The sequence below is a fragment of the Carettochelys insculpta genome, chromosome 1, assembly GCF_033958435.1.
Source record: "Carettochelys insculpta isolate YL-2023 chromosome 1, ASM3395843v1, whole genome shotgun sequence".
Lineage (NCBI taxonomy): Eukaryota > Metazoa > Chordata > Testudines > Carettochelyidae > Carettochelys > Carettochelys insculpta.
The window spans coordinates 117,543,545-117,568,927 of record NC_134137.1 but is presented as its reverse complement, the minus strand read 5'-3'; the positions used below and the strand labels follow the sequence as shown (position 1 = coordinate 117,568,927).

The 25,383-nt window shown below is 41.0% G+C and overlaps 1 protein-coding gene and 1 long non-coding RNA gene across 4 annotated transcripts in view; one reads left to right on the top strand and one right to left on the bottom strand.

The window, feature by feature from the left end:
* The window catches only part of COL4A2 (collagen type IV alpha 2 chain), a 259,647-nt gene that overhangs the window by 197,143 nt on the left and 37,121 nt on the right, over positions 1-25,383 (bottom strand). For all 3 annotated transcript variants that reach the window (XM_074990097.1, XM_074990108.1, XM_074990087.1), the window contains exon 4: positions 7,229-7,309. In XM_074990097.1, the coding sequence (XP_074846198.1) occupies positions 7,229-7,309 (81 nt within the window). The remainder of the gene's footprint in view (positions 1-7,228; positions 7,310-25,383) is intronic.
* The window catches only part of LOC142011183 (uncharacterized), a 78,224-nt gene that overhangs the window by 43,033 nt on the left and 9,808 nt on the right, over positions 1-25,383 (top strand). The window contains exon 3 of the long non-coding RNA XR_012644986.1: positions 11,211-11,304. This is a non-coding gene — a long non-coding RNA (uncharacterized LOC142011183). The remainder of the gene's footprint in view (positions 1-11,210; positions 11,305-25,383) is intronic.

The window sequence follows — 25,383 nt, the reverse complement described above, 5'->3', positions numbered from 1 at the left end:
AGAAAATAAAACAGTTCCTAAATGACAGGTTATAGACACTTGAATAAGGGGTTTATAAATAAAACGTGAGCACAAGCTTGACTGTTGCTAAGTGGCTAGCAGGTGGCTGATGTGATAAATGGATTGCTGATAACTTACTACTGGCTTCTTTCTTCAGCTAGAAGTTTTAGGTATGCCTCATGTTTTGTGAATTATTTTCTTCAGACTTTTAGCTCTCTTTAAAAAGTAGCCAGACTAATCTGACAAAATAGGCATTACTGGCACACTGAAGTATCTTCACAGCTCATGGTTTCTATTATCGTAGTCCATTACTAAAACAGTGAAAAAAGGGTTCAAGCATGACTAGACTCAGATGGAAAGCACAAAGTGAGGTTTTAATAAGGAGCAAATTCTTACTCTCTACAGAAAGCAAAATGTTCCCATTCATCTTCACCTTACACAGGCCTTCTAGGTTGAATTCCAAACAAACCAAGGATGCAACAAGACACGTAATTGTCTATTATGTTGCAAGCATTTACTGTAGTTTCCCACAGTTGCATTTAACAATTTAAAAATTTCAATAACATATTTGCCAAGGTATCGATTTGGTAAAGCCGTTTATTAAAAAACCAACCAACCAACCAACCCTTTTTTTAACCTTGTAGAATTACCACAAAAAAACTAGACTACTTGAGATCTGGAAGGTATGTTTTCACAGCATAATAAACAAACAACAAAAGATACTGTTTTCCATAACATTTCTCCCTTTTGTAAGGTCCAAGTTTCTTGTGATTGCAATCCATGCATCTGATCTGTTTTTTTAGGTAGTTTATAATAAAAATAGCCTTTGACAACCAGCAGATATACAAATTATTGAAAACTTAGGAACACAAGAATGGCTAAACTAGGTCAGAACAATGGTGCATGTAGCCCATCCTCCTGTCCTCTCACAGTGGCAGTACCAGCTGTTTCAGGGGCAATGAACAAAACTACAATTATTGAGTGATACAACACCTATTATCTATTTCCAGCTTCTGGCACTCAAAGGCTTAGGACACAAAGTGCACGGTGTTGCAAGATCATTTTGGCTATCAGTTGTTGATGGACCTAGCCTCCATGAACTTGTCTAGCTCTTTTTTGAACCAACTTGTTGACCTTCACAACATCCCCAGCAATGAGTTCCACAGGTTGACTGTGCATTGTGTGACGTAATACCTTCTTATGTAGGTTTTACATCTGCTACTTACTAAATTCATTGGGTGATACCCGATTTTTGTGTTTTGTGAAGGGGTATTTAGCACTTTCTTACTCACTTTCTCCTCACCATTCATGATTTTACAAACCTCTGTCACATCCCTCCCTTGGTTGTTTCTTTTCCAAGCTGAAGAGCTCCAGTCTTTTAAATCTCTCCTCATTTGGAAGCTGTTCCATGCCCATAATTATTTTTATTGTCTTTCTCTGTACATTTTCTAGTCCTGATAACTCTTTAAGAGACACGGTGAGCAGAACTGTATGCAGTATTCAAAGTGTGGGAGTGTCATGGATTTATACAGTGCCATTATGTTATATACTGCCTTATTATCTATACCATTCCTAATGGTTCCTAATATTTTGTTAGCCTTTTTTGACTGCTGCTGCATATTGGGTAGATATTTTCAGAGAACTACCTTTGGAATTATTCTGATTTCTTTTTGAGTAGTTACAGTTATTTAGACCCAATCATTTTGTATGTATAGTTGGGATTATGTTTTCCAACACACACTCCTTTACATTAATCAACATTGAATTTCCTCTGCCATTTTGTCTCCCAGTCACCCAGTTTCATGAGATCCTATTGTAACTTACGTTAAATGAATTATACGCTTTTCTGCAAAGATTTTGTCTTCACTGAGTACTTCTTTTGTAATGATCACAGATATTAACAAATTGTTTCTAAGCAAAAGACTGAGCAGGGGGCATAGTATTTTTGTACAATCATGCCTTCACTTACAACACTCACAAAATGAACTTCAAGTTAGAAAATTCTGATTTTTTTTAAAATGCTCTGAGAGTTTATTATTTTACAATCACACATACCAAACTATCACAGGCCAATTAATTAACAATTACAGATTTTATATATACAAATTCTGTGTAATGTTGCTTATATTCAAACTATGGGACCTGTCCTGTTGCCCTTATCTAACTGACTAAACTTTATTAAGAAACATATCCAAAGAAATGTTGACCACTTACTCAAATAGGGAACTGAACACCCACGAACAGGTGCTAAAGACCCTCAAGATCTATGAAAGTCAGTGTAATTGACTCCATCATTCATCCTATTAGCTGACAGTTGCAGTGCCCTACAGGAACACTGCTGTGATGGAAGGTCGTAGTAATGGAGAGAGAAAAAGGTTCTCTTTTGGATAGTAAAGTCTAATTTTACACAGACCTTGGAATATCAGGATGAAGACCTTGAACTGGGTTCAGTACTCCTTGCAAAGAACAGAGCCCTGGGTTCACAGCAGAGTGTGTTGCTAAACGAACAGGCTGCTGCGTTGCATAGTCGTTAGTGCTATGAAAACATGCGGCTTTATTCCTATGTCAGGTGACCATCTGTCCTGTATTGGGTGGGATGCTCCTGCATTTGGAATGCCAAAAAGGCGTCCCGATTTATTTTTTAAAAAGGACTCATGTCCTGTATTTGGACCATTGCCTCACCCACCTTTTCTGCCAGCTGCTGGCAGGACTCCCTTTCCTGAGCCTTGGGGAAGCAGGGGGAGTGTGGGCAGCTGCTGCTTTCCTAGGGATCAGGGAGCTCCCAGGGCTGCTGCTTCCCTGGGGTTCTGGGGCGAACGCTGGCAGCTACCATTTTCCCAGACTCCAGGAGAGGGCTGGCAGCTGCCACTTTCCTGGGGCTCCCAGGGAGCACTGGTGGCTGCCACCTTCTTTCCAGCTCCCCAGGGCTTGGAGGAGCTGCCCCTCCGCTCATATCTCCCTGTCCCCTACTTGGGACAGGGAGATATGTTTGCCCTGTTCCTATGTATAGTCCTAAACATATCTTAAACTGTTGTTTTCTTTAAGTGAGTGAACTGTATCAAAGAACATCTCCAGCCGCAAGTCTTCAATCCCTTTCCTTTCCAGCTTCGCCCTGCAGGACCTCATCCATAAGTCATCCACTTAAGTACTTCATGCAAAATGGGATCTTCCCCCAACCTAAGAGCTCCAGCTTTCTATAGCTCAGCTGATCTTCTGCTGGTCTTTATGAGGACCAGATGATCCTCAGGTTACCACATCATCCCTAACCTCACCGTTTCAGCTAGGATGCAGCTGATAAGTCAAATTACCTGAAGATCCAGCCACCCTGTGATAGTTCCCATGTAGGATTATCCGTATGTAGCTGATACTCAGACTTCCAAAGTACCAGACCACAGAGAAAAGAGAGTAGGGAGAGTAAATAAAGGAGTAAACACTTCAAGAAGTTCTAAGGAACCAGTTAAACCAGAAAGTTCCCTTTATCCTTCCCTCCTAAGGTCCTATAAAGCCAGGCAGGAAACAGGCTGACCCCCAAGAGCTGCAATTTTGAGCCCTAACTCCTTTAGGAAGATAATGTGTATCTGATAATGAATTGAAACTGTAATTCTGAGCCAGGCATTGCACTGAAGTGTTGGAATCAGACATGTCAATACAAGGAGGTAGTAGGAAGTTCAAATCTACAAAAGAATGTACATGCCTAAGATGGGAGACAGATGCCTCAATCCAAAATTCCAGGGCCATTAAGATCCCAAAAAACCCTGCTCAGGTATAAGTGCCTAAAATCCCCCCACACCTACAACATGGCCTGGGTGGTGCTTATCTGAAGCTGCTTCTGGAACCAGCAGTATATTCCCGCTGTGGCTCCTACACAGAGCCTGCCTTAGACCTGCTGCACCACCACCTGGGCTTTTAATAGTTCAGTTGTTGGCTGTGCGGACCTGAACCACCAGGGTCCCTTTTCCATCGGATGTTCTGGTTGAAAACCGGGCACCTGGCACGCCTAGCAGGAATTGCAAAGTAAAGCAAAAAGGGCTGAAACTTTACATATGCAAAATTAATGACAGGTTTCTCTTTTAATTCTTGCCAGCCATCTCAAATGTTTCTGCAATTATTTGTAAAGTTTTTAAATGTACTGATGAATTAACTTCAGTCAGCAGCTTTTGATTTGCAGCAATCCAAAGGAGTGGTATTGCTTCACAAAGCCTGAAAGATTTCTTATTAAGAAAGAGTCCTCCACCAGATTCAAAGCTGTATACAGTGGCAGCAATGCTAATGATCAGAACTACATGTTATCTTTATCCAATTGTTTGTTGCATGTGCTAAATTCCAAATGCACTTCCAAATGAGAGGCTGATGATGCTAGCTTGAGTCATAGAACAAACAGACTCCATGCAACGAATAATAACTAATATGCACCATTCCTACTGCGAATGTAGTGAGTCACCTCAGGAACAGCAAATGAGCACTGGGCCAGTTTATACAGAGGTTCTTATGAACAAATATTCCCACAGAGGATGAGCAAACTCTCAGCCAAATTCAACAAGAGTCTCTAAAGGCAAAAAGTTATTGAGTAAACCAGATGTACATATGAAGCTGTGACATCTGAAGAGGCCAACAAATACAACACGCATCCAATGCTCACTCTGTCGAAGTGATACTTTACGTAGCTAAAAATAATTTTATAAAAATGTTGTGAAGTTCTTTGACAAAAATATCTTTTTTCTCATTATTCATACATTTTTAATTAAGACTGAACCACAAATAACAAAATATATGAGGAAAGTATGCTTTGCGGTAGATCTTCCTGGGCTTTTAGTGTTTGCTAAGCCATGACCTAATGGCCTCAGATCTTGGTGTGCTCAACTCTCTATGGCTATGGCTACACTACTGAGATCTCTCAAACAAAGTTGTTCAGGAAGATCTCTTCTGAAAAAACATCTTTTGAAAGAGCACATCCACACACAAAAAAGCAGATAAAAAAAAAAATCCATCTGCTCTTTTGATAGAGAGAGTCCACACAGCCCCTTCTCTTTCAAGAGAACGGGCCAGGGACAGAAAAATCTGGCACCAGGAGGACACTGCTCTTTTGAAAAAAAGGCCCGTGGGGTATCTACACATGCTTTTTTTTTAAAAGAAGTTTTCGAAAAAAAGTGCTCTTCCTAATCTGGGAGTGGAAGAGGGCTTCCAAAAGAAGGTCCATATTCTTTCAATTTTGAGTCAGAAGAGCACATTCTGTGTGTAGACACTCCATGTGTTCTTTACCAAAAAGGCCGTATCTTCTGAAAGAACTTGCTAGTGTAGATATAGCCTAAGTCAAAGTGAGTTTTCTGCTGCCTCCAATGGGTATAAGAAATCTCATACTTGGCTTATGTGACGAAGATGATGATAAGCAAAAATTACAAAGGAAAAAAATATAACCCACCCAACTTCTTGAATCCATTTACCATCAGTAAATATTTTCTCCTACAGTGCATCAAGAAGTATAGGGAGGGAGGAAGCACATCTGCTAAGCAAAACAGGCTGACTGAATGGCCAGGTTTACGTGGGAAGCCACTGTTAACAGATGTTACTGTCAGAAGAGATCTTCCTGGCAGGACCTCTAGGGACAGATTGCTCTTCCCATCTGCTTTTGTGCGTAGACTCAGTCTGCTCTGTTGACAGAGAGCAGCCAGAGTGCCTGGCCCTCTCTCGACAGAATGGCTGACCGGCAGCTCTGCAAATAGGGCTGCCCAGTGAACCTGGAAGAGCTGTCTGTCAACCAAAGGGCCCCAGATCGTCTCCACGGTGGTTTTGTCGACAGAACGCTGTCAAGACAGGAGTTACGCTGAACGGAAAAAGGTATAATGCTGCTGGACGATGTTCTCGGTTCTGTTGACAAAGCACATTTTGTGTGTGGATGCTCTGTGGGAGCTGGACAGCACGGCTGCCATCTGGGTCCCAGCCCCCCATGGCTCAGGGGAGCTGAGAGCTGGACTGGTGCCGCTGCTGCCTGGCTCCCAGCTCCCCATGCCATGCCTCAGGGGAGCTGGAGTAGCTCAGCTGCTGCCTGGCTCCCTCCAGGGGGAGCCAGGAGCTGGGCCAGCAGAGCTGCCACCTCCTTCACAGCTCTCTGAGGTGCAAGAAAGCTGGGGACGCACCATCATGGCTGCTGCTTGGCTCCCAGCTCCTCACTGGACGAGCGTGCCTGCCCCCTGGCTACCCTGGGGGGAGCAGGGAGCTACGCCAGTGGGGCTGATGCCTGGCTTCCAGCTCCCAGAGAAGTGTGGAGCTGGAAGAGCACTGGTGCAGCTGCCGCCACGTTCCCGGCTCCCCGTGCCACGGGGAGCCGAGAGGAGCACCAGTGCCGCTGCTGCCTCCTTCCCAGCACCCCGAGGTACTGGCACAAATTGAGTGGAATGGGGAAAAAGGGAGATCATGTGGGATACAGGACAACAGAAAGGATGTGTGGCCTGCCTCTCTTGACCTCTTCTTAGCGGTGGGGTGTGGAGGGCAGAAAGGGCCGAAGTACTGTATCAGATGTAGCACTGTCTGCCATACAGGGCTCCTAATCATGCAGGATTGGATGTGCACTCTTGCACAGGTAAAGAGCTCTGCATAGCAACTGACTCCTCCTACAATCCCTATCCTGCTCCCCTCAAAACACTGCTCCAGACTCTTCTGTTTCATGCCAATGCATTCAACACAGTCCCAAATGGTTCCTTTCCCGTGGAAGTTCTGAGTCCCGCAAGCATGGTATTCGTCTGCGCTAGTGCAAATAATGAGCGCTGGGTATGCATTTTCCCTTGGTACCCAATGGTCAGAACCATTTCAATAAACCTGAAGGTTACTGAATGGTTTTATAAATGCTTAACATTGCCATATGATCCAGGGCAGCTCTGCCACAGAAAATACCCGGGGAGAAGTAGATTGCTGTGTAATTAGTTCTAATGTGCTACCTAATGAAAGAGACCTTTGATTATAAGCCTGTAATCCTCCACAATTTATTTCAGAATGTTTCTTTCTTATTAAATCTTCATTTCAGATGTGTTTAGTTGTTTCATTCCAATCATCTATAACTGCTATAGAAATGATAGCAAAGTACAGTGTGAATTCACTCTTTTTCAGCATGAATATTATTTAAGATATTTAACTCCTACAGGCTGATCCAACAAACACTGATGTCAGTGGGCATTGGTTCTGACCTCTACAGTGCAACATACATGTGTCTGGATGGGAAGACATTGGTACTTACACGACCTCCTTTTTCAGGGAAACATTCACATCTCCCACTACAGTCTCTTCCTCCACATGGTCCCGTGTAAGATTTTCCACCCTGAAAAGAGAGCAAACACAAAAAATAATTTTAATCATCAATTAATAATTGTTTAATCATCAACGATTTAGATAATGGTATAGAAAGTACGCTTGTTAAATTTGGAAATGATACCAAGTTGGGAGAGGTTGCAACTGCTTTGGAAGACAGGGTCATAATTCAAAATGATTTGGATAAATTGGAGAAATGGACTGTGGTAAATAGGATAAAGTTTAATAAGGACAAATACAAAGTGTTCCACTTGGGAAGGAACAATCAGTGTCACACATACAGAATAGGAAGAGACTGTCCAGGAATGACTACAGCAGAAAGGGATCTAGGGGCTATAGTGGACCACAAGCTAAATATGAGTCAACAGTGTGATGCTGTTGCAAAAAAAGCAAAGATGATTCTGGGATGCATTAACAGGTGTGTTGTGAACAAGACATGAGAAGTCATTCTTCTGCTCTACTCTGCGCTGGTTAGGCCTCAGCTGGAGTATTATGTCCTGTTCTGGGCACCACAGTTCAATAAAGATGTGGAGAAATTAAAGAGGGTCCAGAAAAGAGCAACAAGAATGATTAAAGGTCTAGAGAACGTGACCTATGAAGAAAGGCTGAAAGAACTGGGCTTGTTTAATTTGGAAAAGAGAAGACGGAGGGGCAGCATAATAGTGGTTTTCAGGTATCTAAAAGGGTGTCATACGGAGGAAGGAGAAAACTTGTTCTTTTTGGCCTCTGAGGATAGAACAAGAGGCAATGGACTTAAACTGCAGCAAGGGAGGTTTAGGTTGGACATTAGGAAAAATTTCCTAACTGTCAGGGTGGTCAAACACTGGAATAAATTGCCAAGGGAGGTTGTGGAATCTCCATCGCTGGAGATATTTAAGACCAGGTTAGATAGATGTCTATCAGGGATGGTTTAGACAGTACTTGGTCCTGCCATGAGGGCAGGGGGCTGGACTCGATGGCCTCTCGAGGTACCTTCCAGTCCTGGTATTCTATGATTCTATGATAATGTCAGCTACAGTACCTAGGAGAAAACAGTAATAACTTAAAATAGTAAACTCATGGGGAGTTGTCCCAAGCAAAGCCTAGGACTTGGCTCTGTGATTATTAGATGTGGCCTTACTCAAATCTTTCTAAGGAGGAGGGTTAATTGATTCCATTTCCCAGTTATACACATTTTAGCAAAAAAAGGAACAATCTATAAAAGCACTCGTAAGTTTTGTGAGAAATGGTCAAAAACTGTCACTGGGGGATTATCACTAAGAACTGTACTATGACAAGATTTTCTACACTGATACAGAATTTCTAAATGCTATTATAACTCCATATTTTGAGTAGTATGTCTCATACAGCTTTTTTGATGCCGCCAGCAAACATCTGTATTACCTGAGTACAGTTGCTTGAATTCTTTAGGGAGTATAAGTCATGTATCACAATGCAGCGGACCACTCAATACCTGGTATTAACTGGTATTTTCAAGGCCTGTATAATATATTCTAAATTTTATTGTATGTAATAATTTAATTTCTCAAAGTAAACACATTTGTTGTGTGATGTTCACTGTCATATGCTTAAGTTCCCTTTTTGTTAGCTTGGGGGCACAAAAGATTTAATTAAATTGGATTCAAAGTTTTCTCACAGTTTGATGAAACTTGGTAGTAGAATGAAAAAAAATGTATTCTAGGAACTTAAACCACATCTTCAGCTTCCCAAAAGATTTTATATTTGTTTTCGAAAATAATCTCCCAGACACAGTACTCGCCTGATTCATTCACTGCACTCTGCACCATTTGAGAAGAGCATGTTTACATTATACCATGCAGGAGTGACAAAGTCACAGTATATGTTGTAATCCCTAACGTTTTGCTCAAGTCTGTTCTTATTTTAGTTTACTAACGAGTCAGATACAAACTCGCAAGATTACCAGAGATATGTACTTACTTTTTAAAATAATCTGTGTTTCTGTGTGATTATCCCCTTTCAGATGGAATGTACTTTCTCCTTAGCGCATGAGCTTTCATTATCAGACATATAACACCATCTGACATCCCCACCCGCCCTCAACTCGACAAGACTGTATAGGAGCAGTTTCATTCATTTTAATGGGGCTCCACATTGGTGCAGTGACCTGGGTTAACATATCCTAGTGCAAGACTGACTATGCTTACTGGGAGATCAGCCTAGTCAGGGTCAATTTCCAGGATTCAATGTCATGCACCTAGTGAGGACATAACAAAATCAAATTATCATGGGGTCTAATTATAAGGGGCTATTGACATGTGTGAGTAAATCCTGCAATATCAGATCTAGTGAGTACAGTAACATCTGTGAACCTTGTGCATAAAATATTAGCGCATTTAATATAAATTACATTTATGTAAAAATGCAAGTATAAGGCTTATGTATCCCAAAACAAAGAAGATTTTGTCTTCTTTGTTCTCATGAACCTTTTATCCCAAGGCAATATTTCTTATGCCCAGTGCACAACCAACCAGCAATAGGTAATTCTCTGCAGAGAATGTGGGGAAACTTCCAGTTTTTACCTGAATCCAGTTTTCTCAAGCAATACTCATTAAAACAACAATAAACACTCACCACCTATTCAAACTTCTGCATGTATTAATGATTCCTTTATTGCTTGCATTTCACATAAAATAATCTGCTTACATCATTTTCATTCCTGAATGCCCATTCAGCCCTCTAACAACTGGTATTCCGATAGAGAACAAAGCCAACATTAGATCAAGGCTCCCAGTACAATCCTTCCAGTATATCAAAAACAGGAAATATAGGCCTTTCCTTACCCATACAGCTTTAAAAATTAAAGAGAATGTAATCAAAACACCACATCGTATTATCAATAGATTCTATACACCCCACACTGTCGTCAATATAATTGCAGTATTTTACATGTTACACCTCTGAAATAACTGCACTCACTGTTGCCAGGGAGTAGTCTTTAACTCAGTCACTGCATTAATGCCAGCCTAAGATTAACACAGGGATTTAGAAGGTCTGGAAAATTAATGTAAAGTTACGGTTTGACTTGTAGTGCTGACAAACCTCATACTTGTGTGGTGTTGCAATGGGTGGCATGTTCACTTATCTGATGTGAGATTCTCGCTTGAGAGCCAATTCAGGATTCTAAACATGCCTTTGAAAGCAGAACATTATGGTATCACCACTGAAATCTGCTAGATCTTTGCTTATAAACCCACAGTTTCAGGAAGGTTACATTCAACTGAAAAATCTCACATTAATCTGAAATACTGTCCACAAAATCCTAACCTGTGAGGTTTTCTCTTTTGCTTTCTTTAAAAAAACATATTCAAATATATTGCTCTGCTTGTAATCACTCAGAAATAGCTTTATTTAAGTAAGGATACATCTTGTGCTTTCTGTCTGCTAAATTATTCCCCTAGGCTGGGTCTCCACAGAGACATGGTGCCGGCAGCTACATGCTAACTAACAGTCTCACAATAGCTAATGGTTGCTCATTAGCATATTCCCACAGCTCATTAGCACAGCCACAAGAGATCTCACTGCCTGCAAAGGGTGCTACCAACAGTAAACAGGCCATGCAGATATGTCTCTGCCAGCAAAAACCACTTCTGTTGCCAGATTCAGGCATAAGGGACTGGAGACAGAGGCAATTTTTGCCTGCAGAGGCACGTTTACACAGCCTGTTTACTGCCAAAATCACCTTCTGACGGCAGGGACATCTTGTGCGGCTATGCTAATAAGGTGCGGGAATATGCTAATGAGAAGCAATTTGCATTACAAGACTGCTCATTAGCATGAAGCTGCCAGCACGACGTCTCCGTGTGTAGACCCAACTCAAAACACTCAAATAGGTCTGGAGAGTGTTGCTGGTTCGGTGCCATGGATTAATGCATTGATCTATTTGTCATCAGGTTAGAGCCTCGACCTTTGTAGAGAGACACACTGCTGGGACAGTAGTGGTGCAGTGGAAAACCAGGGGGAGCAACATGTGTCCCTCACACACCGGTAAGAAACTGAAACCTAAATTTGGACACATTTGGGGAAAGACTTTTCACAACAGAAGGAATGCACCTGTCACAGTTACAAAACTGAAAGTTTCAAATAACTGTTCTATGAATTCCCTAGTAGCAGATTTACCCAGTGCTGCTCAGATCCTTAACTCAATTAAGTGGCTGTGCTTTTTTTGCTCTGTTTTTGAAAGTAAAAGGAAAATGTACATGCTTTATATAAACAATTCTACTTTTCAAAAATACAGTTATTTGTAAGAAGCTCACTTTAAATTCAGATTTCTTAAAGAAAGGGATGGTTAAATTTGTCCATTTAATTTATTTAGGTAATTTTTTAAAATGGGACCTCCATCAAATATATTTTATTTCTTCATTCATCCAAACATTCACTGTTTTAATAAAAAAGGGCTATAGTTGGTTTGGTTTCCAATAACATTTTCTTCTCATTTTCAAACCTTAAGCATTAACTTAGCTGTGCCAAACCAGAGCACTACACTAAATGACTCTGTTTTACCACTTTTCTGTAAGGTTTATTGAGAATCACTCCTATTCATAGAATCACAGAGTTGGAACGGCCCTCAGGAGCTCATCTAGTCCAGCCCCCTGCATCAAGCAGGATCAACCCCAACTAAGTCATCCCAGCCAGGACCTTGTCAAACTGAGACTTAAAAACCTCTAGGGATGGAGAATCCACCACTTCTCTAGGTAACGCATTCCAGTGCTTCATCCTATATTTCTGGCTCATCTTGGTTCAGCCTCTTTCAATAATTGCTGAGTGACGTCAATTTTGAGGACTGTACTTGCATCTCTCTTCTGTTTGGTTTTAAGAGAAGCAATCCCATTCTAGGCACATCCCATTTTCGTAGCACAACCAAACCCTTATGCTGCTTTAAGTTATGATAAGAGGAAGTTGTATGCTGAATTTCGTGGTGGTCCCAGCTCTTGCCATCCAGAGGAGTTCTCAATCAAACAGACAAACTCTCTAAAACATATAGCAAATAATAATATATGCAAAATGATAGGGCACTCTTCAAACTATTAAGATTCAATCGTGTTTAATCTCATGTAGATCTACTTACTAGTTTTTTCTAATATAGGCAATACTAAAAAGGTTTTTTCTCTGATCCAGAACTATGTTTATCAAAGTGTGGGGGAAACCATGCCAACAGAAGAATGTTTTGTTGGTAAAGCGAATGTAATTTAAGGAGATAGATTAACTATATAGGGATACCTATGTAGACATGGGATTTGTAATACAGACATGGCTTGAGAATGAAGCTCTAAATGAGTGACCAGTTTGGTTAGGTTATGATTCGGGTCCCTTCTCTGTAGATGTGCAAAGAGTGAGGAAGCATACAAGCAGCAGATAGACTGCCAGTGTTTGTACTCCTTGGATGAAAGAGGAGCCATAATGTTACCCTTGGTTCGAAGAAACCCAAAAGGTGCTGACAAGATGGAGCCAGCCACATGCCTTCCTGTCTAGCTTTCAGCATACACTGTGAGCCTACAATGTAGATTAAGCAAGCTGCATCTCCAAAAAATTAATCTTTCCCAAATCAGACTCTGATGGATAGGTGACTAGCAGGTGCTATGAGACATGGGCATGGTCATAGAGCATTTAGTAGTCCATGAAAACTGCAAGAGAGCTCATATTCACTGATTGAAGGTGGTTTGGTTTACTTTCATTTATAAGACAAATTTGGCAATTATGCCATAATAATTTCTTAGTGTACGGGGAATTATTTACTTTTGTCTTCTCAATTTATAAAACATTCTTGCCCCAGACTGTACACAGTGTTTAGTAACAAATGCATATGGTAGTCATGTTTCTTTACAAGAGAAGTGTGAATTTTCCATTTAGATTTTCATAAGAACTTTTACTTGGCATGGCTTTCATCCTAAAGGCATATTTATACATATTTATAAAGCAAACTAGATAGACTCCAGGAGGTATTTCCTTTGAATTCATTAGCTGAAAAATGTCCTCAAAATTCAAAATTAATTTACTAAGTCAGGAGCCATGGCTTCAGGATGTCAAATAGATTCTATAAATATATAACCCATGCAAATTCGCCGTGGCAGACATATATTATTTTAAAGTAAAGATCCCAGAGTGAAATCATGGGCTCACTGAAGGCAAGGGAGATTTTGCCATTTGCTTGAACGGAGCCAACATTTCACCCCCAATAGCTATTTCTGATTTACGGACAGGTAATATCCCACCCATGTTTCATAAAATAGAGACCTGTCAAGAAGAAAACATCTCTTCCTCATGGGTACAATTACTGATGGCTTAATATAAATAGCAGTTTCTCCTTTCCCCACCCATTTTTGTTATCTCCTCCAGATGTTATGACTGGTTTTCACTAAAGAAGTGAGTTGAAAAAGTTCTACTAGTTGTTCATTTGGCAGAAGGGATGTCCCAGAATGCAGAAGAAAAATTTGAAATACTTTGAAGCAGGTGGAGCCTTGGAATTCCTGGTTGCTATAAAAACAACACAATGTAGTTTGCCAGATAGGATCGCTGAAGGAATGGCTGGGAGGGGTAGAATGTTTCACACCAGCCTGTACTGAAAATGCAGTTTTATGGTTTTTTTTTTCTTCTTCAGCTAATAATCTATAGTTTCAGTTCCATTTGGGTTTCTGCTGTACAGTTATATATTGTCAATATGAAAGTTACAGTGTAATTTGAAAGCATTGGAAGATGGTAATTTAAAATATATAATAAAACAGCTGTTGGTGTACAGGCTGTAGTATTCTCTTTCAATATTAAACTCAGTTAACCATCCACCCATTTTTTTAATTTGCCCAAAGCTGCTTGCAGACTATTGTGCCCTGAAGGGCCATAGAAACTTCAGACCTTTGCCAAAAAAGTTAGGTCCTGATTGCCACGGAGAGCACATAGAGCCTTGATTTAAAAAAAAGTACTTCATTTATCTGGAACAGTTCATCACTCTATATACAATATTTATTGCTCCTGTTTTACTTAGTTCTGCAGCTCAACAACTTTCTAGAATGCTGTAAAATTTAGGTTAAATAACTTTCCCAGAGAAACACGGTGCTAGTGACTCAGCTTGGTTTTGGACCAAAGACCTTCCTGCCTCTCGGTCCTTGCTCTAACCAACACACAACAATTCACAGACATTGTCTGCACTCTGTAATAGGTCTTGTGGTTCCATCTGAACACCAAAAAATGCTCTTATCACAGCACAAACAATGAACTTGCTGAGATTATAAACATCCAAATATTGAACTTCCTTTAAATGAATTAAGTGATGTCATCTGGCCCTTCTTTCACATCCTTTTGTGTTATACTTCTGTCCTTGCAAACATAGCCTGCTCATTAGTCAAATAAAAATCAGGAAACATGCATGCCTTGGAAGTAAAGAAAACAATATGAACCAGAATAAACTAATGAATAGACCTATGTTTTCCAGAATATAATGTAGATATAATAATGTTGAGTTTGATTCATTTAAAACTGTCATGCAGTGGGCCACTCACTGTTTGACAAGTTTAGAATATTTAACAAACATTTAGGAGGTAGTGAGCCTCATCTTATACTTCTTAAAGATGCACATTTCTGTCTGAGCTGTGATTTATATCTTCATTTAAGAGGGGAGGACAGACATGTAATGAAAAAGACGGGGAGTTAGATGATTAGGTTTCTGTTCCTGACTCTGTCTAGGTCTTCCCCTATGTGACCTTCAACAGGTCACACAGGCCAAAACTGTCAAGCTGGGGTGCCAAAAGTTTGTAAAAAGACTTCATTGACAGTTAGCCATAGTGGAGAAATACCTCACAATATTATAATGGAAGATTTCCACATTCATGCTGACCAGGTAACAGAAAAAAAACCCAAACTCATCTCACTTGTCTCTCTTTGAATCTCACAGGTTACCTTTGGGTCATCTTACACAGTGGTTACATTTTGGACCTAGTCTTTAAATTAAAGGTGGCAGCCACTGATTTGTACATACCATTACCTCATTCAGGCAATGACCAGAGTTCTCCCACCTCCCTGACAATAAAACCCATAATTTTGATAAGGCCATGAAGACACAGATTCCCAATGATCCCAAAGCCTGCTGAAGGACAGCAACAATCTCCACCCACGAAAAAAAGTCGAGGATCTAATGAATCATTATCACTGTAGGGCAACCTCAATCATCAACATGCTGATTCTCAGTAGGCTGGCTTCCCTTTGCCCCCTCACCTACTCAGATCTGTTTTTGGTCACCTTGTGCCAGATGAATAGAGGGGGTTGGAAACTCAAGCACTGGGGTGGAAGATAAATGTGAAAGAGGCTGAAACAATGAATTCTTCGCCCTATGGTAAGAGTGTATTACAGTCCAAAACACCTGCTTGGCAGCTTCCAGCGAAGATGGCAAATCATGCCCCAAAGAGCCATCCAGGTTGATAATCAACTTCACAAATCCTGAGTGCCCACAGAAGGTGTAGGGGACCTTTTTTCAACAAAGGGCCATTGAGCTGCAGAAAAATCAGTCAGAAGACTACACATAAGTGAGACGTAAAAGAACGAACAAACAAAACCATCCAAAATTCACTGACCTAGCTCTCAATAAACTTAGGGATTGCCCTGGCAGTGGGGCCAGCCAGTGCTCTTGCACCAGCCCATGGCATGTGAGGAAGGTGTCAAGGCTTGGAGACACACCACAGGGCTGGAGTGTGAGCAGTGGGTTGCCCCCTGCTGGGGGCAAGCGCCATGCCTTGGCTTGGGATGCATTCAAGTACACCGGGGACTGGTTCCCCACACTGACCTACAGCCTGCAGTAGAACCCAGTGCCAAATTCTGTGGGGAATTATCATCCTACTTCATTGAAAAGATCACATACATTCAGGGACTTTGCACAGACACCATGAATTCCCTCCACCTATACCCATCAAACAGCAAGACATTCACATTCTAGGTCTAGTATATTCACTCCTCAAGAAGCAATGGGCATCAAGGAGTCTTGACCCATACGCTATCGCCCCAGGCTATTCCCCTTCTCACTGGTGAAAAGAGTCATGAGCAACTAATAACAACTGAAGCAGCCAGTGTCTTATTCAATGAAAATAATCTTCCCTTCCTCCAACAAACACACAACACAACATGAAAGAAACCCATACAGGATAAACTGGTATCATGCAGGGAGGAGTGCCCATTTGCTCTGTGTAAGGTTGATACAACCCATTGCACATTGTCATGACTCTCGGCTGGGCCAGTCAGGGACTTTGTCACTCTAAAAGGGGCAAAGCAATGAAACAGTTTGCAGCTTTTTAGCCTTCTAGCTGAACAAGCTGTAGGGAACTCCTAAGCCTCCTGTCTGGGGCAAACAATCATAAACAGGGCTTCGGTCCCCTGGCTCTGGCAGAGCAAACTAACAGTCTATGGCTGGGATTCTGGCAGTAATGCCTTTCTGTCAGCACAGGAAGAAAGGCAAGGGAACCCACAGCCACCCTGCTCCACTGGGTTCCAACCTAAGGCCCTGAGGAGCCAGCTGCCTCTCTGGTCAGGTGTCCAATACTGGCTCACAAAACATTCTCCTGGACACTTCCTACCCTTAAGTCCATTGAGGGCCTATCCTCCACAGGCCCAGCAGTCTCCACTGCTCATGTGCTCTTCACAGTGTAGTCTGGGATCCCCACCTCAGCAGTGTAGGGCAGTGAGTGTTCAGTGGGACCCAGCAACACACAAGTCCTCCCCTTCAAGTTAGGGCTTGATGGAAACTCTCCCTTTCTTCCTCCCCTCCCAATTGGAGGAAGAAGTCAGTGTTTGTGGGAGCCCGACCTGGTCAGTGAAGCACTTTGAACTAAGAGGGGAGGAGCATAATCTGACCACTGGTGTCTCCATATAGTGGATCCTATAAAGGGAAGTGTGGTCTGTGATGAGTTGGAAGCAGTTCTCCAGCAGATAGTAACATAAGGTTCAACTGTCAATTTCAGTGCCAGGGCCCTCACCCCCCCATGGCGGAATAGCTAGTTTTGCAGAGAAATGACTTACTACTTAGGTAAAGTATAGGGTGTTCCCATCCAGCTCCTGTGATAACACTGCTCCAATATCAGCCTCAGAGGCATCATTCTGGTGCATAAACTATTTCAAGAAGTATGGGTGGAATAGGACTTGTTCTTGATTCATCCAATCCTTCTGGGTCTAGAAGGCATGCCCTCACTCTTTAGATCAGAGGTGTGCAAAGTGGGGGGGACCCTTGGGGGGTGTGAGACTTCCAAAGGAGAGTGCAGAATGATTGGCTGCTGGGTCTCAGGATCATCCATCTCATTAAAATGTTGAAATGTTACAGTTTTATGTATGTGTATTCACATTTATAGACTGATTAATAAAGTTTTTACATTCTACATTCTTATTTTCCTAGACGTGTCGAAAAGGCTTCTTTCCATATAAACATGAAGGAAATTGCTATCGGTTTTGATGATATTAGACAGGTTGTTGAGGGGGGCTGCTACTTGCAGGGACAAAAAGTGAGGACCGTTGTAAAAAGTTTTCTCACCTCTGCTTTAGACCAGGGATTTTTCCAGGGATGGGAATTTTTTTGTCAGATTCATAAAGAGAGATGCTACAGTGGCATACTCGGGCATAAAGCACCAACTGTAATTGGCCATCCTGAAGAACTGCCTCACTTTGCATTTTGATTGTGGGAGCAGGGCAATATGACTCTTATCCACAAGTGAGTACAATTGATTCTGTCTCACTGTGTATCCCAGGTACATCAGAAAGACCATACTGAGTCAGACCAAAAGTCTATCTAACCCAGCATGCTGTGTTAAGATTATGGCTAATGCCAGGTGTCCCACAGGGAACCAACAGAACAAGTAATCATCATCTGATCCATCCCATCATCCTTTCTTGGGACGTGTCTGTACTTATGGCATGGGGAGCGGGGCTGGCGCACCACAATTAATATGCAGTGTATCGATTTTACTGTGTGGGTGAAGATACAGCAAAATTTCTCTCTCTGGGCTTGGCTATCAACCTTGGTACACACTGATGTGTAGAGTGAGTGATGTCGGGGCAAGCCCGAAGACCCCTGATCTACACCAGGTAAGAAAGTTGATCCCAATATGTCGATTCTAGCTATGTAAATGGTGTGGCTAGAATTGCATATCTGGGATTGACTTTGATCCCTAGTGTAGACCAGGCCTCAGCTTCTGTCAAATAGAAGCTAGAGACACCATCCCTACCCATCCTGGCTAATAGCTATTCATGGATCTATCCTCCATGAACTTATTTAGTTCTTATTTGAACTTTCTTCTAGTTTTGGCCTTCACAAAATCCTCTAGGAAGAAATACTGCAGGTTGACTCTGAAAAAGTGGGAAAAAAAAAAACAGGTGGAAAAAATCCCCCAAAACAGAAAAACTAAAAACAACACCTTCCTTTTGTTTATCAGTTATTCTCCAATTCTGAAGAAGTGGGTCTGGCCCATGAAAGCCCGTCTCCTAATAAATACACTTAGTCTTTAAAAAATATTTTTGTTTTGTTTTGTTAAGCTACAGATTAACACAGCTACCTCTCTGAGTCTGTGGAAACAGACCACTATACTGCATGCACATCTATCAAAATGAAGAAAGGATAAAAGAGAAAATGACCCACATATGACAAAGGTTGGCCATCTCAATGTAGACATAGTCCCAGAACAGGTCTACACTACTGCTTAAGCCCTTCTGACTTACATTGCACAGGGGAGTGAAAAAGACACTCAGTCCAAGCAATGCAAGTTACAGCAAACTAAGCACTGGTCACACTGGTGCTATGTTGGTGAGAGAGGTGGAATGAGACTCAGTTAATCTAGCTGTTGAGATCACTTAACAGACTGTTAGACAAGGTTAAATAGTATTAAAATAGCTCTTATTCTTATTTTAAGGTATTTACATAGGATGATTTGTTATGTACATGAAGCAAAATCATTTTGGGTTATGAAGACTTGCACAGAATGGCTTTTCTAGAAAAATATTCAAAATCATGTAATTATGCTTTTTTTAAAAAAAAGAAAAGAAAAAGAAAACAATTCAATCAAATTCTCAGTGAAAAAACTGTGGCCTACACTGAAGCACAGGATTATACTTGCTGAATAAATAATTTTGTAAAACAGAGACAGAATTAATACAGACTAATTCCCCTCCCATCCAAATAAACAAGCAGTTCAGTTTAACCTGGATCCTTCAAGAATCTGCACAAATTCTCTTCTCCTTATCCATGATCTGGGGCCACACAAATATACTCAGTAAACTGCCACCATCCACAGACACAATGGCATGTGGAGACTGATGCGAACACAGTTTCAGAGTTTTAATCCATTTTTTCCATTAGATACTTCCCCCCCCATCCACCCTTATAGACGGGCATCCTCTTCCTCTTTATGTCTGCCAGTAAAATAAACTTATCCCATCAGGAAAGAATTGACTCTTCTGAAGTCAGAGACAAAGCTTCCTCTTGAGACAATCAGTAGAGAACACCATAAGAATGGAGCAGGCATTACTCATGGATAATCTGTCATGTCTTTCCTCTTGCCAAACAGGGACAGAGATCTCAAGTAAGTTTCTGTACTTGGGTCTCATGTAAATGAGAATAATGTTTTTTAGGCAATATAATCGGATACATTTTTGATTCCCTAATTAAAATTTTGCTACTTTTTATTCCCATCAAAATTCTCTCTGGCAATTTATGTTTAGGTAATGATTAAGAGGAAAGCCATACAATGTTTGAATTGTTGAAAGCCTAAGAAATTAGTTACATACACCTTCTCTTAATTTATACATTTTCTTGTGTAATTTTTTTACTAAAACAATCTTCCAAATTTTTTTTGCAGTTTCAGCTTGGTAAAATGTGTTTTTTCTTGTATTGATATACTTTATTGATACTAACTGGAAATCTGTGATCTATAGGAGATTTTAGATATATCCATACTATATCTAAAACATAACATATGTCACCATTGTTTATAATCTAATATCGCTAAGGGCCACTTCTTTGACTGTGCTGTTTCCCAACTTCAAGTTGCTAAGTGCCTGCAATTTGCATAATCCTAATTCCTTTCCACAATGGTATGAAAGTCAGTTCATACAAAAATCCCCTCTGATTGTTTATGTTAAGTACTAAACATTAAAAACGTCATAGAGCAGGTTTTAAACTAAGAAATGGGGAAAGCTGACTGGTGCGGAGGAGCACGTGGATCAGATATTCTTTATGTTTTAGTCAGAAAGAGTGGAGGGGAGATAATATAATATGTGCCAGATCAGACAAGAAACACTCACACAGAATCTAATACATCAGGAAAGGGCAGACAAATAAACAGTGGCAACTTTTGAAGTGCTTCAACACAAATGCTAGAAGGCTAACTAATAAGATGGGTGAACTAGAGCACCTCGCATTAAAGGAGGAGATTGACATCATAGGCATCACAGAAAGCTGGTGGAATGAGGACTATCAGTGGGACACAATCATACTGGGATATAAAATATATCGGAAGGACATAACAGGTTGTGTGGGTGGCGGAGTGGCACTGTGTGTGAAAGATAATGTAGAACCAAATGAAGTAAAAATCTTAAATGAATCAAAATGTTCCACAGAATCACTATGGATAATAATTCCATGCTCTAATAAGAATATAGCAGTAGGGATATATTATCAACCACCTGACCAGGACAGTGATAGTGACGTTGAAATATTAAGGGAGATTAGAGAAGCTATCAAAATTAAAAAATAATAACAGGAGATTTCAGTTATCCGCATATTGAATGGGTGCATGTCTCCCCAGGATGAGATGCAGAGATAAAACTTCTCAACGCCTTAAATGACTGCTCCTTGCAGCAGCTGGTACAGGCACCTGCCAAGGGAGAGGCAATTTGTGATTTAGTACTGAGTGGGGCACAGGATCTGCTCCAGGAGGCAGCTACTACAGGACTGCTTGGGAATCGTGATCGTAATAAAATAACATTAAACATTCCCGTGGTGGGAAGAACACCTCAGCAGTCCAACACTGTGGCATTTAATTTCAAAAAAGGGAATTACACAAAAATGAGGAGGTTAGTTAAACAGAAATTAAAAGGTACAGTGACTAGAGTAAAATCCCTGCAAGCCATATGGAAGCTTTTCAGGGACACCATAATACAGGCCCAACTTAAATGTATACCCTAATTTAAAAAATATAGTAAGAGACCTAAAAAAAAGCCACCGTGATTTAACAACCATGTAAAAGAAGCAGTGAGAGACAAAAAGACATCTTTTAAAAAGTGGAAGTCCAATCCTAGTGAGATAAATAGGACGGAACATAAACACTGCAAAATTAAGTGTAAAAATGCAATAAAAAAAGCCAAAAAAAAGATTGAGGAACAGCTAGCCAAAAACTCAAAAAGTAATAGCAAAATGTTTAAGTACATTAGAAGCAGGAAGCCTGCCTAAAAAAAAAACAAAAACAGTAAGGCCCCTGGATGATCAAGATACAAACAAAAGGAGCAATCAAGGATGATAAAGCCATTGCGGAGAGACTAAATGATTTCTTTGCTTCAGTCTCCATGGCTGAGGATGTTAAGGAGATTCCCAAACCTGCACTGTCCTTTGTGGGTAATGAATCTAAGGAACTGTGCCAGATTGAAATGTCATTAGAGGAGGATTTGGAACAAATAGAAAAACTTAACAGTAATAAAATACCGGTACTGGATGGCATTCACCCGAGAGTTCTGAAAGAACTCAAATGTGAAATCGCGGAATTAACTGTGATTTGTAACCTGTCCTTTAAATCAGTTTCTGCACCCAAGGACTGGAAGACAGCTACTATCATGCCAATATTTAACAAGTGCTCTAGAGGTGACCCTGGCAATTACAGACTGGTAAGTCTAATTAGCTGAAACAATAATAAAGAAGAAAATTGTCAGACACGTAGGCTATGTCTACACTAGCACCCTCCTTTCGAAAGGGGGTACTAATGAGACACTTCGGGATATGCTAATGAGGCACTGCAATGAATATGCAGTGCCTCATTAGCATAATAGTGGCCGCGGCACTTTGAAAGCGCGGCTTTCGAGCGTGCATAGCTGGTCTGCATGGGGTCTTTTTTGAAAGGACCCCGTACACTTCAAAATCCTCTTATTCCTATTTGTGTAGACGAGCCTTGCCTCATTAGCATCCCCCTTTCAAAAGGGCGGGGTGGGGGGTGCTAGTGTACACATAGCTGTAGAAGAACAATTTGTTGGGCAAAAGTCAATGTGGCTTCTGTAAAGGGAAATCATCTTACTAATCTATTAGAATTCTCTGAAGGGGTTAACAAACATGCAGACAAGGGGGATCCAATAGATGTAGTATACTTAGATTTCCAGAAAGCCTTTTGACAAAGTTCCTCACCAAAGGCTCTTGCGTAAATTAGGTTGTCATAGGATAAGGGGGAAGATCCTTTCATGGACTGAGTACTGGTTAAAAGACAGGAAACAAAGGGTAGGAATAAATGGTATATTTTCTGAATGGAGAAGTGTAACAAGTGGTGTTCCCTAATGGTCAGTCCTAGGACCAATTCTATTCAACTTATTCATAAATGATCTAGAGAAAGGGGTAAGTAGTGAGGTGGTAAAGTTTGTGGACGATACTAAACTGTTCAAAATAATCAAGGTGAAAGAAGACTGTAAGTACTTCAAAAAGATCTCACCAAACTGAGTGATTGGGCAATAAGATGGCAAATGAAATTTAATGTGGGTAAGCATAAAGTAACGCGCGCTGGAAAAAATAACATCCAGTATACATTCAATATGATGGGGGCTAATCTGTCTACAAGTAATCAGGAAAGAGACCTTGGAGTTATCCTGGATAGTTCTCTGAAAACATCCACACAATGTGCAGTGGCAGTCAAAAGGCAAATAGTATGTTAGGAATTATCAAATAAGGGATAGAAAATAAGACAAAGAATACCTTACTGCCCCTATATAAAATTATGGTATGCCCATATCTTGAATACTGCATACGGATGTGGTCTCCTCCCCTCAAAAAAGATACTTTGGCATAAGAAAAGGTTCAGAAAAGGGCAACTAAAATGATTAGGGGTTTGGAATGGGTCCCATATGAGGAGAGGCTAAAGAGACTGGGACTTTTCAGTTTAGAAAAGAGGAGACCAAGGGGGGATAAGACAGAGGTGTGTAAAGTCATGAGCGGTCTGGATAGGATGAATAAAGAAAAGTTATTTGCTTGTTCCCATAATACAAGAACAAGAGGACATCAAATGAAATTAAGGGGTAGCAGGTTTAAAACTAATAAAAGAAAGTTATTTTTCACACAGCACATAGCCAATCTGTGGAACTCCTTGCCAGAGGAGGCTGTTAAGGCCAGGACTATAACAGAGTTCAAAGAAGAGCTAGATAAATTCATGTAGGTTACATCCATATATGGCTATTAGCCAGGGGGTAGGAATGATGTCCCTGGCCTCTTTGTCAAAGGAGGGAGATGGATGACAGGAGACAAGTTGCTTGATCATTGTCTTTGGTCCACCCCCTTTGGGGCACCGGGCACTAGACACTGTTGGCGGACGGGATACTGGGTTAGATGGACCTTTGGTCTGTCCCAGTAATGGCCATTCTTATGGTCTTACCCACAAATTCCCATCTTCCACACTACGCAGAAGTTCTGCTTGCTACAGTACAATACCAGGATTTTGGAACATGCTGAGCAGAAGGAACAGGGCTAGAACAAGTGAACTGGGAATTCATTCTAAGCCACATCCTCTTTATGCTGTTAGTACTTACTACGCAGGGAAGAACAATTTGTTTTCCAGCTGTGAAAAAGGATAGATTTCTTCTGGCTTCTTTTCCAGAGAAAGTGTTTTTTTTTTCTTTCCTTCTCCCACCTCTCCTTCCAGTGAAAAGATCTTTTAGTTTTCTCTCAGGCTATTACTTCTCAAAGGGGAATATTTCAGATTAGCTGACACCTCGCCTCAGGCAGTGAGTTTTGTTGCAGCACCACAATCATTCGGACAAGGTTAGGCTATCTCATTACATTTTCCAATTCTTTTACAGTATCAATTTACTCTTTACTTATCTCTTATTCAAAATTTGTCTTCTCTGAAGTCTTTAGTCCCCTTGATCCAGTCACATTATTTTCCCACACCTTCTATTTTAATGATTCTTCCTCCCTCCACACTCTCCCCTGGTGTCGTAGGTATGGTCAGTGGTGAAAGTCTATGCCTCCCAAAGTAGGATACTCCTAGCATAGTGTTAATTCTCATCCAAATAGCATCGAGGAGTTTCAGCTGTTAACGGCCCGTCAGAACTGCTGGTTTGGTACTGCTACAAAAGCTCCCTTTCCTCCTGGAAGTCACGTACTTCAGCTAGAATCCAGAGTTCAGCTCCAAGCTCAAGTGGCTCAGCAGAACACCAGGTAGATGTGTATGAAGATGGGAGCTGTTCCACTGAAATGTGGAGTAGCAGTGGAACCATCCTGCAGAGCCCATGTTAATCTTTATGAAGGCCCTGAAGGAGGGAGGACTGCTGTAATGGCAGATCCCATGGTCCCTCTTGTAGCTCACTTGTGCCCTCCTGTCCCCTTATAGTATCGGAATTTAGCTGCCAGCCCAAATAGCCGTTTACTCTGAGCTGAGTGATTTCCTTCCTCTACCCATCCAGGCCTCAAAGTTGCGAGAGGAAGGAAAAAAAAAAGCCTCTTTGCAGTATCCTGGGTCCTACTGCCTCAAGAAACCTTTAACTCTTGTATAAATAGTGGCGCTTGGTGATACTTCATGGAAGCACATTGGGGGTTCATTTGATCACCACTCAAGTGATCATAAATGATTGCATGGAAGCTTGAAAAAGAGGAGACGAAGATATAATTATAATAATATAATATAAATATAATTATTATAATTATAATAACATAATTATATCTTCTTTAGAAGGAACTTTGTTTAAGGAAGACAGGTTCAGAATTAATAATGAGTTAACTTCAAAAGGCCTGGAGTTAAAATAAGCACCCAAAATTCTGTATGCTTATCTGAACTCTCTGACCCACTTAAACCTGCAGAACTGAGCTTTTCTATGGTAGATCCAGAGCTTTCTGTCATGCTAGAAATAAAAGACCAACCT